General features: G+C 57.2%; 3 protein-coding genes across 4 annotated transcripts; all 3 read right to left on the bottom strand.

Moving 5' to 3' along the window:
* Nucleotides 1-114: 114 nt before the first annotated feature.
* On the bottom strand, nucleotides 115-2,232 carry MZB1 (marginal zone B and B1 cell specific protein). The gene is made up of 4 exons (XM_027096074.1): nucleotides 2,029-2,232; nucleotides 1,039-1,163; nucleotides 575-685; nucleotides 115-484 (listed from the first exon to the last, which is right to left on the bottom strand). The coding sequence occupies exons 1-4, from the start codon at nucleotides 2,200-2,202 to the stop codon at nucleotides 328-330; spliced, it is 567 nt and encodes a 188-aa protein (XP_026951875.1). The 5' UTR covers nucleotides 2,203-2,232; the 3' UTR covers nucleotides 115-327.
* Nucleotides 2,233-4,296: 2,064 nt separating this feature from the next.
* PROB1 (proline rich basic protein 1) lies at nucleotides 4,297-8,047 on the bottom strand. Its single transcript, XM_027096005.1, has one exon. The coding sequence runs from the start codon at nucleotides 7,911-7,913 to the stop codon at nucleotides 4,848-4,850; it is 3,066 nt and encodes a 1,021-aa protein (XP_026951806.1). The 5' UTR covers nucleotides 7,914-8,047; the 3' UTR covers nucleotides 4,297-4,847.
* A 1,301-nt stretch (nucleotides 8,048-9,348) lies between these two features.
* Nucleotides 9,349-15,446, bottom strand: SPATA24 (spermatogenesis associated 24). 2 transcript variants are annotated; one of them, XM_027096061.1, is made up of 6 exons: nucleotides 15,303-15,446; nucleotides 13,988-14,053; nucleotides 13,627-13,757; nucleotides 13,471-13,541; nucleotides 10,027-10,129; nucleotides 9,349-9,918 (listed from the first exon to the last, which is right to left on the bottom strand). In XM_027096061.1, the coding sequence occupies exons 1-6, from the start codon at nucleotides 15,417-15,419 to the stop codon at nucleotides 9,789-9,791; spliced, it is 618 nt and encodes a 205-aa protein (XP_026951862.1). In that variant the 5' UTR covers nucleotides 15,420-15,446; the 3' UTR covers nucleotides 9,349-9,788. The 2 variants fall into 2 exon arrangements, with proteins under 2 accessions (XP_026951862.1, XP_026951855.1); XM_027096054.1 differs by having other exon boundaries at nucleotides 9,403-9,890.
* Nucleotides 15,447-15,953: the final 507 nt, after the last annotated feature.

The raw sequence follows: 15,953 nt of genomic DNA, 5'->3' as shown, positions 1-15,953 counted from the left end.
TACCTCTGGGAAATTGTGGGGGATGTGTACCTGGCCCTCTCTAGGAGGGACGTCAGCAGAAACACCAATGTCTATCCTCCCAGCCCCCCAAGCACCTTTTGCAGAGAGAAGGAATCGAGGTCACTGGTTTTATTTGAGTCCAGAGGGGAAGGCCTTGGCCGCCCCCCCGGGCCCCAGGGCCCAGAAGCTGGAGGAGGGAGGGAGAGTGGCAGCACAGAAGAACAAGGCCTCCCCGCCCTCCAGGCAGCCTGCAGAAAGGAGGGGACAGATCCAGAGGAAGCCCAGCTCCCTTTAGGGGCTGACCAGGAAGGGGAAGGAGGAGCTGGACTAGAGCTCTGCCCTTGTGACTGGTGCCTCCTCTGAGCAGGCCCCCCGGTGGCCTCCACACAGCAATGCCTCCAGGGCCCCTTGACCTTGTTGGTGGGCTTCATAGATCTGGTCTTCTCCAAACTCCCCCAGGTAGTGAAAGCATGTCTTGGAGAGCCTAGGGGAGCCCAGGAGGAGCCTCAGACTCTGCCCGGCCCGCAGTGGGGCAGACCAAGGCTCCATCCCACCCCAGTCCTCCAGTCACGACCTCGTGGGCCACGGCGCCCCCATGATGATCACACTGATGGTCGGCTCCGGCCCCTTCCTAAGTCCTGGGCCCATGAGACGCTTCACCTGGTCCACTTCTCCAACTCCGTAGCTGGAGGCAGTGGGAGGAGAGGGAGACAGCATTAGTGGAGCCCATCAGCACATGAAGCTGGGCACACTGGGCATCTGCCGAGTTTCGTGCCCAGATTCTGAGCCTCCTTGCTGAAAAACTAAGAACCAGAAAGGGGAAACTCCAGGCCCAAAGTCACACAGCAACCTTGTCTCCTGGCCACCTTACTCTTCTACTTGCTCCCAGCTCCAGAGCTCAGACTCTGTCCCAGCCAGTCCCCACCCTTGGGTCAGAGCCCTATTGGAGTGTGTGTGGTGTGTGAGTGGGAGAATGAGAAGCCCCACTCATCAGCCTGCCCCTGGAGGAGGGGGGCAGGGGCCAGATTTTCAACTCACCCCTGCCAGGTCTGGGAGCAGCTCTGGTCCAGGACGTCTGTGTATACCGACTCTCTCAGCTTGCCACGGCCCCCGGAGTCCAGGGTGTGAAGCTTGGCCTCTGCCTTTGTCAGATGCTGCCACATCTGGAACAAGGAGGGGTTGAGAACCAGGGCTTCAGAACTGCTCAGCATGAAAGGAGGGGTGATTGGGCTGGGGGCGGGGACAGAAGCCTGTGTCTCTGAGGAAGAACGAGGCAATGGAGCCTTTTGAACAGGAAACACCTGTGAGGCAGGCTTCATGGCCCTCCCCCAGGTCCAGAAAGCTGGGACCACACCAGCTGAGGCAAGATCCGCTGCCTTGGGATGGGAGGTGGGTGGGAAACACTGAGGTGGAGAATTAGGCCTGGGCATTGGGGCCCCTCCCCCAGGTAACACCTGCCCATCAGCACACACTATTTGAAACCACAAGAACAAGGAAAGAAAAAAAACCTCCCAGTCTTCAGTGACACGTGTACTCATAGCCCCCATGTGCGTGCGCGTGCACACAGTCACACAGACACACACAAGTACTCAGGCACGCGTGACAGGTTTGTATGTGAACTCAAGACACACACATGCTCATGGACTCATGGGACTGACAAACATGCACACGTGTACACATACACCAATGCTCCCCAGTCATGCTTTGGGAAGGAGTCCAGACTTAAGGGTGGTTCTAGAAAGGGAGGAGTCCGAGAGGACAAGCTAGTGACTCCCTGGTGTCCCAGAGATTGCCTGCTCTTTGTTGGGCAAACAGATAGGTAAACTGAGGCAGGCCGGTGCCGGTGAGGTGAAGATGGCAATATCATGGAAGGCTGAGTCTAGCTCGATGCCTTGGGGGGGGGGGGGGGGTTTGGGGATCCAAGGCCAGCGGTGGAATCTGAGGTAGGTGGAGGGGTCTGGCTTGGGTGGGGGCCTGGGTAGGGGCAGGAGAACTGCTCGCGGGGCGGCGAGGGGGTGGGGGGCTCACCTCGTAGGCCACTGCCCTGCAGGCGTCACAGCGCAGGTGAGCAGGCATGTGTGCTGAGAACTTCTCTTCATCATCCAGCTCAGGGGCGGTGGCTGTGAGCGGGGCCCTGTCCCCAAGGCCCCCTGGGATGGTCCAGGACCCCAGCAGCAGCAGCAACAGCGGCGACAGCCTCATGGTCTGTGGAGCTGGCTCAGCAAGCAGGGACTGTGGTTGGGGTGCAGGGGTGCAGGTGTGTACGCGCAGTGGGGGTTGCTGCAGAGAGCCTGCCCCAGACCAATGGGAAACCGACACCTCACCCTCCCGTTCTCTCCCTTCCCCCAGGGCCCTGCAGACACCGCTTGCGCACCTCCTCTCGTGGGACCCCGTGGTTCCAGCCAATGAGGCAAGGAGAGGGGCTGGGCCTGGGCGAGGACACATGGGGGCTGATACCTCTCATGTCCTGGGACCTGAGCACATGGCAGGCACTACGCTGAGCCCCTCAGGGAAGGAGGTGGCTTGTTACTGTCATCTTAAATCTACCCCTGAGGACACAAAGGTTCAGAGAAAAGTGACAAATCCAAGGCCACACAGCTAGAAGGGCTATGCTGAGATTGGAACCAAGCCTGGTTGACCCCAAGGTGCACTGGCCACTGAGCCACCAGGAGGAATGAGGCCACAGGCGTGGTTGCCAGCCAAGGCTCCCTCCCTGAGAGGCAAGTTCGCTGAGGCAGGGATGCCACAGTGTATGAAAGACACACATGGTCCCCTCCCCCAGGCCACACCCAGGCATGGAAGGGCACTCTGGGGTGCTAAGGGACCGCAGCAGGAAATCAGACACCTTACACCAGTTGTTCCAGCCATCGTGGCCATGGGGTCAGCAATTTATTGCACACCACGATGCGGTGAGGGGGAGTGGCCCAGGGCCCTCATTGCCATCAGGACCAGCATCTCCAGCCACAGAAAGATGTCCAGGTTATTCTGACTCATAGTTCTCTCAGTCAGCTTCCAGTTCAAGGCAAGGGGGCAGTGACTCCAAGGGATCCAGGCCCCCCGGAGGCCTGGAACTTAAGGAAGGCATTGATCTCCATCCCTGACACTGCTTCTAATGGTAACTGTTCTTCCCCAAACTCATCACATCACATACCAGTCCCACAAGGCCCAGCCACTTCACTCAGAACTCTACACAGACCCCCACGCAGAGCACCTCCCACACCATGCATCTCCCTCTGCTCTCCTCAGAAGCTCCTGGAATCTCAAGGCAATTGGAACACAGGCCCTGGGTCCCGTCCCTTCCTATGCTGTGATGAACCTGAAGAGCCAGCCCCTCCCTAGGCATGTTTGCCACACCTGTTACCAGGGCAGTGGAACCAGATGAGGGCTCCTCACAGGGGCACCCCTTCTTTTGCCAGCCCTAACCCACCCTCCACCCCACCCAGAGAGATCAAGAGTCTCCTCTGGGACAACAGCTCAACCATCCTCCGTGCTTTTAAGTCTTTCCTGACGACACAGTCATCTGTCCCCCACCCTTGGTGGGAATGGCTGGAACCTCCACTCCTAACCCCAGGACCAGCCAGTTCAGCTCTGAGGGCTTAGACAAGGCAAGTCAGAGGCTGGGGTTGAGGGGACAATGAGGGGCGGTACTCCCAGCTGGAGACTACAGTCACCTCCCCACCTTCCCCATAGCACCCCCACACCAAGTCCCAGGATGACCCTCCATGGCCCCTTCCGTATTACTTCCCTCTCCACCTCCACCACCTGTCCCCGCAGTTCTCTCTCTCAGATGAGACTCACCTAGGGCCTGCACTAGCCACTCTCCCCCGCAGCCTCCCAGGCCGAGGCTCAGATCCTCTTGCAAAGAATAACAGATTTGATAGCCAGTGTCTTTCTCTCCTCATCCAATCAGTGCTCACTAGCCTGCTCCACCTCTGCTGGGCCCACCTTCAGGGAGACACAGACAGCTCACTACCTCTGGGGGCAGCCCTGTACCCTGCAGTTCCCATTTCCTGCTGCCCCCGAGGAACCCCGTCACCCCCTCAGGTTGGCATCTGGGGCCATGTCCTGGGATTTCTCACGCTACCAACTAAAAATTGTCACTTGCCAGCTGCCTCTACAAGGATGAAATCACTAGCCAGTGCAATCGCTGACCTTCAATACACCCTGAAAGGAGTTCTGGGCAGAGATCAGGAATGAGGCCCTCTGTGCTCTGGGCAGAGATCAGGAATGAGGCCCACTGGCAGAAAAGGCCTTTAGATAATCAGATATTTTCAGGAGAAGATTTTATGAGCCCAATTTCTTGCATCTTCTCATAACTAGAAAAGCACTAAAATCATTAATGGACATCTGCTCCTTGTGACTAGCAGCAACCTTCTGCCAAAATGTGTGCTCGATTGCCTGTATCCTCCTTCACCAAACCCACATCTATACTGACTTCCCTCACTTACCTCTTCAGAGCAGTTCCTCAGTGCTGAGAGGCTGTCTCCCAGGCTTATAGTTTTCATTTTGCCCCAAATAAAACCTAACTCACAACTCTCACGTTCTGCATTTTTTTCATCCCACAACACACACACACACAGCCCCCCAACACACCACACTCTGGGAATGCTTGGGAAAGGGGTATACGATTCTGTCGGGAGAGGAAACAGGCAGCCATTTCCTGAGCTCCAGCTCCATCAGCGCTGGGGGTCTCAGATAAGCACTCTGAAGGTAACTTCTGGTCTGAAGACTGCATGAGATGGGTAAAAGAAAGAGGTGATAGAAGGAAAAGAGGGCACAGGACTGGATGCCAGAACTTCCAAGGCCATTAACGGGCCCCAACACCATGGGGATCAGGCCCTGGGGCCTCACACGGGGAACAAGGAGCCCTTGCTCGGCTGGGCGGGACCCAAGCTGGAGGGTGGAGCACAGAGGAGCAGAGGAGGCGCGGGGCTGGGGGTCCCGCTCACTGGCAGGTAGTACATCCCGTCCAGGGGCCCCGCCTCGGAGGCCCAGGGTAGCTGGGGGCCGCTGAAGGCCGGCGGGCCCGGGGATGGTGGCAGTGAGAGGCCAGGGATAGGCCCATAGGCCGGCGGGTAGAGGCCGGGGCCCAGGGCCAGCGGGGTGTAGACGCGGCGGGGTGGCACCGAGGGCGAGGGTGGCAGCAGCACCTCCACGTACTGCCCGCTCTCGGGGTCGAAGAGCAGCCGCAGCCGAGGCTGCCTCGGCGCCTCCACAAAGTAGTAGCGGCCGCTCTCTGGGTCCACCAGGACCTTCCCCGGGTGCGCGGCCCCGGGCGGCCTGCGCGCCCCCTGGGAGGGGCCTTCCGGGGACCGGTCCATGGGAGGCGCCGAGGCGGCGCGGGCCTGGGGCGGGGCCGCTCTGCCAGCGGACGCTTGGGGCTCCCGCGGGAGGGGCGACTGGACCGCAACCGCGGGCTCAGGGGCCATAGGTGGCGTCTCCTGTTTCGATGCTATTCCAGGGCTCGAGCTAGGGTACGCCTGCGGGGAGCTAGGGCGGGGCGGTCTGGGAGGTTGGGTCCCTGCCGGCCCTATCGGCGACTTCTGGGGTGAGGTGCGAGCGCCGCCTAGAGGGCTGGTACGACCCTTGTCGTCGGGGACCAGGCGCTGGGGCTCTGCATCCCTGTTCTTTCCGCCAGGACCGCGCACCACGACTCCCTGGGTTCCCTCCGGCCGGCGGCCTAAGGCCAAGGCACCAGGCAGGCGGATCTCAGTGCGCGCGAAGGGTTTCGCCGTGCTGTTCTCTGCCCTCCGCCGCAGTACCCCGTTGGGCTGCGTAACGTCCCGGGGGACTGTGTCTGTGGTTGGCTCTGGGGTCTCGTAGGGGTGTGACACGACCGGCAGAAAGTCCTTGAGAAAAACGGAAGTGTAGTGAGCTGGGGCGTGGGCCCCCAGCGCCTGAAGCTCTTGTGTCTTGGATGCGCCGCCTTCCTCCCCGCGGGGTTCCGCAGGAGGCACAGGGAGCCCTGAGCCTGGGGTGCTTGCCGGGAAGCTTGGCGCGTATGTGGTCTTCACCATCTTGCGCACGTCGCGGGGCCGCGGAATGGCCACGCGCGGGCGTCCCGAGGCCGCTTCTCCAGAGCCCAAGGCTTCCGGGCGCGCATCGGCATCCAGGGTGCCCACGAGGCGACTGAGGGGCAGCTGGGGTGCAGCCACCGCTGGCGACAGCTGGCTGCCTGGGAAGGCAAGATCCGGCATCTCCCGCGTGGACGGACTCTGCGCCTCTGTTAGCTCTGGAGTCCCGGGTGCAGATGGCGTGGGTGGCACCAGTTCCTCCTGGGCTACGCCATTCATAGCTTCCCGCGTAGAAACTACCGCTGAGCTCTGCACTGTGGAGTCCCACGTCTCTTGGGGCAATGGGCTCCACGTCCCAGTAGGACGATCTGGAGTCTCCCATGAGGACAAGTTTGGCGGGGACGGGCTCCTACTCCCCTCAACTATATCCCCACCTGCTGGATGCGGAACCTCCCACGAGGAAGGAGCTTCGGGGGATGGGCTTCTTGCACTGGCAACACCCCGATTCCACTGGGAAAGGGTCGGAGGGGAAGGGCTCTTCCTGCTGACAGTTTCCGTGACAGCAGCATCCTGATTTCCCCATGCGGAGGATGCCTCGGGGAGCGACGGGCCACTCACCTTCCGGATAGCCCTATTCCACGGGGACAGGTTCTGGGGCGAGGGGCAGCGAGGACCCCGCACGGTCCCATTTGGGGCTTGCCACAGCGGGGATGGGCTCCTCGGTCTCACGGGCTTACTCGAAACCTCCCGGGGGGCCCTAGACTGGGAAGACGGACTCTGTGCCCTCAGGACGGTTCGATCCGGAGTCTCTTGCGGGAACCGAGTCTTGGGTTCCTGGTGGTGCGCCTCCTGGATCTTCTCCCCAGACTGCAGGAAGATGCTGGAACTAACTGGACCCAGAGGCTCGGTCCCGGGCGCGGGCTTGTCGCGCCGAATTGCGCGCTCACGGAGGCTAGGCCACGGTCGTGGGGCCCTGGCGGGGGCTGAACTATAATGCACACGAGGTGGCCGAGACCTGGCCTCCTTCAGAGCCACTCGAGTACTGCGGGGCGTTTCCGGGGCCGCAGGCTCTGGCGGTACCGTGGGTCCGAAGGTGGCGCTGCTTGGGGCAGGGGTCGCGGGGCTCAGTTTTCTGGCCAGCGCCGTCTGCACGAGGTCCGCGGCAGCCTGCAGGCGGCCCAGAGACTCGTCCAGGGAGCCGGTGCGCAGGAACAGTCGCGGGGGCGGCGCGCTGGCCTCCCGCGGAGGACTCCGGGGCCGGGGGCGCAGCTCGATCTGACGTTTGGGCACCGTCCGGGTCCTGGCAGGCGCGGCACGCTCCTCCAGCGCCACCTCCACACACTCGAACTGCGCTGGGGTGGCAGGACTCGGCCCGCGGGGTCGCAGCTGCAGGTAGGTGGCCCAGCGGGAGCCACCGTCGGGGCCCTGGGGCTGCGGTTCGGCAGAGATAGGAGACGCGGAGCCGGGCGGAGAGAGGCTGCGGAAGGCCTGCGTCGTGAGCTGTTGCACCTCGCTATCCTCTGCGTCAGAACGGCTGAACAGGGGCCCGGCGCCGAAGATGACTTCCATCTCCCCCGACGGCAGCATGCGCAGCTGGGGCTGGGGTGGCCGCGGGCCCGAGGCCGGGCCTCGCGGGAAACCCGAGCCGGGCCCGAGCTGCTGGCGGCTATTCTGGGCACTGACGGACAGGCGAGGCTGCGCGCCCTCCCCCAGCACAGGGGCCACCGTGGGCCAATTCGCCCTGCCCTCCGCGTCCGGCCCAACGTCCGGGGGCTCTGGAGAACCCGGAGCCGTGTGGTAGGAGCCTGACGAACTGGAGGAGTCCTGGCGCCGCGCGGGGGCCGCGGGCAGCCGCCCTGGGACCCCGGGCAGGGTTGGTGGGGCGAACGCGGTCAGCATGCTGAGGCCGGACGCCGCGCACTCTCTCCCTCGCGTTCGCCTCTGCTGGTGCCGCGGATGCCAGCACTGTCCCCGCCCCGCCCGCGGGTGCCGTGGGGTCACCGCGCCTTAAAGCGGCCGCGTCCGCTCCCGAGACGTCGGCATAGGCAGCCAGAGAGACCTGGGCCCTGGGTCCTACCCTCCCAGACCCCTTCTCCGGCGCGGCCAGAGAGCCTGGGGTGGCATTCCAGGCTTTGGTGAGGGGAGGGCAGGCATCCAACTTGTACGCAGGAGCTAGGCCCAGCTCCACTCATCCATCACAGGTGACGGAACGGAGGCTAAGCAGGGACCTGCCTGAGATCAAGCACTACGGCATGTGGATCAGAGTGTGAGCCAGGAGACCAGACAACTAAGGTCTTGCTAACAATTTCATCTTTATGTCAGCCCCCCGCGTCTTCCCATCACTGCAGTGCACCCCTCCTCCCTGGCCCTCCCATAGCCTATCGCTAGAGCTCATAAGGGTGCATCCCCCCTCACCTTTGATAGAGGAGCGTGGCTTGGAGGGCTCCCCCCGACTCCAAAAGTTGTACTGGGGCCTCAAAAAACTGCTGTCCCTGGCTGGACCCACTGCCCTTAGTGGAAACCTAGGCTGGAGGGGACAGTTCTAGCTTTTCAGGCTTCCAGAACAAGTCCCGGATGCTGATGTGGCATCTCTTAGGAACCTCTGGGGTAGCTGTGGTCCCTTCTCTAAAGCCCCTCTGAGGCAAGAATAGCTCTGTGCTCCCCCATACACTCACAAGGCCCTCATCCAGCCCCTGCCACCTTAGGACTTGCCCTGGGGACAAGTGCCGATGGGGAAGCAGCCACCACCTGTCACTCTCCTGGGACAATGACAATGGGCACCACTTGCCCTTAAACTTCTGGCTTCAAGGTCCTGCTATGACTCAGGCCCCAGCTGGCCCTGGAGCAAGAGCACTGGCCCCTCCTACGCATTCATTCTCACACTGAGCCAGGAAAGGCTAGACTTGACAAATCTGACTCAGCCTCCCTTGAGTGGGACCCCTGCCTGGTGTGTCCCCTTTTTCACCTACGGCACATTAGTGATGGCTTCTGAGAGGATCCAACCTGTCCATCACATCCAGCCCTGCGTATGCAACTTGAGCACGTCATAGCCCCTTCACACACTGTTACCCCACCTTAAAAAGACATAGCAGAAGAAAAACACACACACACAACACAGCATTGTCCTTTTTCCTTCCTCCATTTGTGCAGACTAATAAGCTTCTAAGTTTGGGAGAAGTGTAAGAAGGTGCAAATGTGATTCACAGGTACAGCGTTATTGTTATGTGATGGAAACTGATTTCCCAAATTCACTGTGGTCCTGGAACCCACCATCTTTGAGCTCTCCAGTCGGGGCTTCTCATAGACACATACACAACACATACACAGATAGCCCTTCAAGTTGGGAGAGTTAAATTTACCAGGGCACTGGGGTAACCAGGGTTGTTTATATAGGAAGGAATTTAATACCAAGAGTAAGAAGGGACAGTGCCTACTAGACAACCAAGTAGTCCTTCCCTAGGCTACAACCCCATACCCCCATGGGCCCCCACTACTACCCAAAGGAGGGAGGGAGGGGAGTAGCAGGGGCTGGAGACTCGAGGAGCATCCGTTCTGAACACAGCAGTGGCCTGGCAGGTGGTGGTCCAAAAGGCAGGCAGGGAAGAAGGAAAGAGTGTCTTTTGCCTTTCGCCCTACCTCTTCCCTGGGGTCCAGGCCACTGTGAGGCCTGAGGGAGGTACCCACAGGGATCGGAAGGGTCAGGATGGGGACCACCACAGCAGAGAAGGCAGAGGTTGGGCATTACAGCCAGATAACAGGAAGGAGACGCCCATTTTATTTTTCCCTGGAACACTGGCGGCTCCAGGTCTGACGCATCCCCGAGGCTTTCTTATGCTTCTGGTCCAGCACCTGGGCCATGTAGTTCTCCTGCTGCTTCTGGATCCAAAAGTCAGACATGTGATTCCTGCAACGGAGCCGGCTGGGCATGGGCTGGGGACAGCCCAAGGGTAGGGACCAGAGGTCTGGCTCCCCACTTCCATCAACAATCCCCAGCCTGGCCTGGACCCCTCACCTGAAGATCTCTTTCTGCTGGCTGATAACTTGCTGCAACTCCTTAATCTCATTCTCTTTGCCATTAAGTATATCTTCTTGCTTTATAACGTGAGACTCAATTTCTGTGGGGGAGAGAGGCAGGGAGGAGGAGTGGTTCCCATCCCATGAGCTCCTTCCTGAAATAAGGCATTCCCTCAGGGGTCTCTTCAGAACTTGGCTCCCCCAATGCAGAGGTTGTCCAACAGTAGTTGCTAATACCTTCGTAAGAATGAGTTTATTATGGAGTCATGATGGGGTGGGAGTGGAGGGCACAACATCTTGATGAATGTGTCAGTGACTTTACAGCTCTATTCTGGACCAGGTAGCTCACATGAGGGCAGGCAAGGGCCCTTGGAGAGAGATGGTCAGCCCTGCCCAAAAGCAGGAGGATGAATGGCTCCTGCCCTCAACTCCTGCAGCTCTTTACAGATATCACCTCCTTGGTGAGACCCTTCCTAGTCCAAAATCACAACCCTTCCCAATACTTCCTATCCCCTTTTCCTGCCTTATTTTCCTTCTTAGCACTTATATCTCACAGACCATACATTTTGCTCATTTGTCTTTTCCTCTACTAGGATATAAGGTCCACAAGGACAAGGATTTTTTGTTTTATTCACGGCTTTAACCCTAAGGCCTAAAATAGTACCTGGCACGTACTAGATGTACAATACTTTTACTTGTGGAATGAACAGGATGTCCCCTGGGCCTTTAGGTTTTAGAAACATCACCTAGTTCAGTCATTTCAATCCAACCAGACCTACTGAGGACCAGCTGGATGCCCAGCCCTGTGTTAGGGCCTCAGGGGAGAAGACAGGATCCCTATTCCACAGGGCGGGTGGGGAGGACCCAGGGAGACAGTGGTGGCAAAGATTAAGTGCTCATTAGAAGCAAGCGTAAGTTTTGTGTCTTGGGTTAAAATCCAGTAAGGCTGTAGGGATCTCGGGTTGCTTCATTTACATAATGTCCCTCAGGGAGTCCTGGAAAATTCTGATCCTCAAAGGAAGAAAATCCTACTGCTTTTAAAGGCTGGACAAAGATTAACTAGAACATAAGCTCTGAAAATGCAGATATACTGAAGCAGTGAAGGTTTCAAAAGAGAAGATCTGATTAAAAAGTTAAGGCACACGTTACAGAGAGACATGGGTGAAGGAAAAGAATGAAAACATGGGCTCACTGGGCCACAGGACCAGGACTATTGAACCTCCTTCCCCAGGTCATCCAGTGAATCCAAACTGATTGTCTGTGAAGTTCTTATGGGAAAAAAGTAACATAGGGCTTCCCTGGTGGTGCAGTGGTTGCGAGTCTGCCTGCCGGTGCGGGGGACACGGGTTCGTGCCCCGGCCCGGGACGCAAAAAAAAAGTATCATAAATGTGTTTCTTTTAAAATAAATGAGAGCTAAATTTAGAATAAACAGCACCCAATGAGAGAATGGTTAGAAAAGCCTTTTGAGAATAAGGAACTATGTAAGAGTAAAACTGGAACCATGCAAAGGGAGGTAGCGGGGGTGGGAGACAGGCCAGGGGGTAGCTCAGGTCACCAGATCTCCTCATGTGAGGGCTTATGCCCTACTGGAGGAGTTCAGGACTTTCTTGGGGGAGGCAGCCAGGCTCCTCCCCGTGACTCACACACCTTCCACAAGCAGTCACAGAGCCCCGAGGCCCTGGCTGATCTCTAGGAAATGTCCTAGAGGAAGGGCCTCTAGCAGCACCAGGAAAGAACCCTAGGTTCCTTTTAGGGAAGTGGGGGGATGTCCAGGGAAAGGGGAAGGACTAGGAGACCAACATCCTTGGGTATGGAGGCACTGACTGCCTGTTGGGCTCCAGGAGGTCCTAACAGGAGCTCTTTTTTTAAATTTATTTATTTTATTTTTGGCTGCATTGGGTCTTCGTCGCTGCGCGCGGGCTTTTCTCTAGTTGCGGTGAGCGGGGGCTACTCTTTGTTGCGGTGCATGGGCTTCTCATTGCGGTGGCTTCTCATTGCGAAGCATGGGCTCTAGGCACGCGGGCTCAGTAGTTGTGGCTTGTGGGCTCTAGAGCGCAGGCTCAGTAGCTGTGGCGCACAGGCTTAGTTGCTCTGCGGCATGTGGGATCTTCCCGGACCAGGACTCGAACCTGTGTCCTCTGCATTGGCAGGCGGATTCTTAACCACCGCACCACCAGGGAAGCCCTAACAGGAGCTCTTGATCAAACAACCATGAGGCTTGTTAGTCCACTTGGCCAGATTAAGATGGCAGCCTGCTGGCATCTTTCCAGTGACAGTACTCACCAGGGGAGAGAGAAGGCTGCATTGGTGGGTAGGGAGTGCCCAAGGCTCCAGGTGGGGGCCCATCAGGAGAGACACTGAACCTCTTTTGGGCTTGAATTCTGGCCTACTCGAAATGAATGCTGCAGTGAATGAAGGAAATGTTGTATATGGAATTCACATCTACTTCTTTTTTTTGCGGTACGTGGGCCTCTCACTGTTGTGGCGTCTCCTGTTGTGGAGCACAGGCTCCGGATGCGCAGGCTCAGCGGCCATGGCTCACGGGCCCAGCCACTCCACAGCATGTGGGATCTTCCCAGACCGGGGCATGAACCTGTGTCGCCTGTATCGGCAGGCGGACTCTCAACCACTGCACCACCAGGGAAGCCCCACATCTACTTCTTAAACTAGGTAAGGGGAGTTTAGCATTCTGGGAAAATGAAAGGGGGTCCTAAGGTCTCAGGACACTGGGTAGCTCACTGAAAGTGCCCCACAACTCAGAGCACCAACTGAGTCAACAGGTGGCCACAGGCATCTGCATAGAGCAGAGTTGAAACCTAATGGCCCACAGACATATTTTCCTTGGCCCATACAATATTTTAAAAATTTTTAAATCAGTTGCCAACCCTAAAAAGTCAGAAAAGCTTCCATTAAAATGTGGTCTCCAGTTTCTTTTTTAAAGATCTGACAGTACTGGGCCCCTATTCCTACGGCAGAGGTTCTAGGCCCTTGAGAGGGGGCATGGTTCTCCACATTACCACAGTCCCCACCGCTCCTAGTGGATCCCCAACACTGAAACTAAGGGTCAGATTCCACACAGCACTGTGATTGCCCCGTTGTTCCTCTGGTAACAGAGTTATAAGTCAAGTACACTATTTCTAATAGTCACCAAAAGTGGGAAAACAAAAAGGTAGGCTAAGAAGGTCATATGTTTCAAGAAAAATGGGAGCGAGCCCATTCCTTTATGGCCATGAAGAATACTGTACACCAACTACTTCCCTCATTTCCGTGGCCTGCCTGGTCCCTGAAGGCCTTTGCGAAGGTGTGGCCCACCTGGGCTTGCCTTTATCCTCAGCCAGGGGCAGAAGTTGGGGTGAAACCCTGCTCTGAACACCGGCACTGGGCTGTGAGGGAAGAGCCCACGTACGTAAGCATGGGAGGGAGCGTGGGCCTCCCGCCTACCATTGCACTTGGTGATTAGCTGGTCCTTCTTGCTGGACTCCTGTGGGGCTCTGCTCTTGGCACTGGAGAGCCTGAGTGGAGAAGATAAGAAAGGGTGGGAAGGCTGATGGGCAGATGGGACCCCCAACCGTTCCCCCACTACCAAGGCCCACTCACGCCTTTTCAAAGGCCAGCTTCTCTTTCTCCAGCTGTTTAGACAGCACCTCTACATCTCCGAGGGCAAACTGCAACTTCTCCTCTTCCTTGGCCAGGAGAACCTTGGTCTTGGCATGGGCAGCTTTCTCTTCCTGCAGGGGCAGCAGCAGTGACCTCATTATCCCAAGCCACTTTGGGTCTCCTAGGCTCCCTTAACCAGCCCCCTTTCTCAGAATGGCACATAGAATCCAGGGTACAGGAAGATTCTGTCCTTACTATTGGGGCTGGAGGCTCTCAGAGGCTAATACTCAATGACTCTACCCAATCACAGGGATCCTGGGAAATGGGGGAAGCTTAGAAGCTGACAGAGGCCATCACTTACCACCAGCTTTTTCTCCACTGCCTGGAACTCTTCTTTACTGACAAAATTTTCATCCTGGAGAACCATCTGCAACAGAGGCTGGCTCAGGGAGGGGCTGGGGTGGTAGGGGTTTCTCTCGGGACCAGGACTGAGAATAGATAATGGGATGCCCAGGGCACCTAGGATGACACTGGGGCCCAGGAAAGGGAGAGTTCATTCCACAAGATTCACTGATGCTCAGCTCTATGTCCTGCCCTCAAGTAGCAAGAAGTCTCATGGAGAAGACAGCCCATGGCCACCACTTCTAACATGGTGTGTGCTATGATGGAGGTTCCCAGAGGAGGCCCCTGACCCGCCTGGGGAAGGGTCAGAACAGCTTGAAGGGAAGGGGATGTCAACTTGATATCTGACTGCTAAATAGGGGTGGGCCAGAAGAAGAGGATGGAAAAGAAAAGTGTTCCAGACGGTGAGAACACACATGCAAAGGCCAGCTGCCAACAGAAAGACCTGGGTACCTAAAGGTATGCAGGTAATTCAGTGTCCAGAGCTGCATACTACCGTTAAAGAAATAGATGTGAAGTCAGTTTTATGTGTCCCCACCTTCTTACCCAGATAAAAAACAAAACAGAAAAACCATGAACTCCAGTTGGCCAGCGTTTTACCATGCCTGTCCATGTAATCTGTGGCTCCAATGCTTTGCACACATGAACGGGGGTTTGACCAAAAAAGCAAAAGCAAAGGGACATAAAGGGATTGGAAGCCTTTAAGTCAACATGTGAAGAGCCAATTCTGTGCTTACTGCACTCATCATGGGGAGGGGATTCCATAATAGGAAGGATGTTATAGTTACTCTGCACACAAGGGCCTTGGCAAGTCAGTGAAGTCATCTTCAATTAGAAATGAGGAAATTGGGAATTCCCTGGCGGTCCAGTGGTTAGGACTCCAGCTTTCACTGCGAGAGGCCGGGGTTGGATCCCTGGTCAGGGAACTAAGATCCCGCAAGCCATGTGGCGAGGCCAAAAAAAAAAAAAAAAGAAGAAATGGGGAAACTAAAGCTCAGCGAATAGATGGGCATATCTATCAGGCCCTGCACAACCAGTCAAAGAGAGTAGGAAACAACTTGGCGTTGACTAAAATTCCCCGGTAAATATTCACGAGACACTGCCCCCTTTTGGCTCCACCTCTACCAGCCGGAACACATCTGGGCCCCGCCTCCTCGTGATGACGCCATTGGCAATGTGCTCTCGGCCCGCCCCTGGCATCGGGACAGCGTCTGGCCCCGCCCCCACCACTTAGGCGTCCAGTCCGGCATCCCCCAGCTCTTCTGGTTGCGTACCACGTTCCTCAGCTGGTGGATCAGTTCCTCCTGAGCCTCAATCACGTCCCGCAGTTGATCGAAGGCGAGACACACTGATCCTGAACCCGCCTGCGACCACCCGACGGGCGTCCCCATCTTTCGCCCCCGCCAGCTCGTTGGAAATGGCTGCCGCGGCTTGCCTCCCCGCTGACGCCTACCAATGAAAATGAGACGCCACAAAGCACCCTGGCAACCAGGGGCGGGGACTTCCTTTGTTAGCAGGGATGGGGCCCGCCTCCTAAAGGAGCCGCTCTCTTAGAGGAGCCGCCTGGGTAAGAGAACCTCCAACACCGTTAGTAATTTAAGTTTATAGGGAATTTGCATATCTATTATATGATATGTTTCTCACGCAGTCCTGAGGAGCGGGCAGGCAACACTCAGACACCAGCCCTCACCCTTCTCCCAGGGCCCAAGACCCTGAAGCAAGGGTCAGCTGAGACAACCCCTGCATATTTAGCTTCACATGTCTCTTTATTCCACTCTAATCTCTAAATTTCCCCCATAGTATGAGACTCCAGCCTCCTGTGATCTTTATTCCTCCTAGGAACACACTTAGTACTTAGGGGGCCTGAGCCTAAGCAATGAAGGGAAGCTCAAGAATAGAAAAGGAGAGTGGCTTCACCCAAGATA

This window comes from Aethalodelphis obliquidens, unplaced genomic scaffold (genome assembly GCF_003676395.1).
Source record: "Aethalodelphis obliquidens isolate GAN/ISIS:26980383/991018 unplaced genomic scaffold, ASM367639v1 scaffold4, whole genome shotgun sequence".
NCBI classification, from domain to species: domain Eukaryota; kingdom Metazoa; phylum Chordata; class Mammalia; order Artiodactyla; family Delphinidae; genus Aethalodelphis; species Aethalodelphis obliquidens.
Note: the sequence above shows the minus strand (reverse complement) of the source record. Positions and strands in the feature narration are given on the sequence as shown.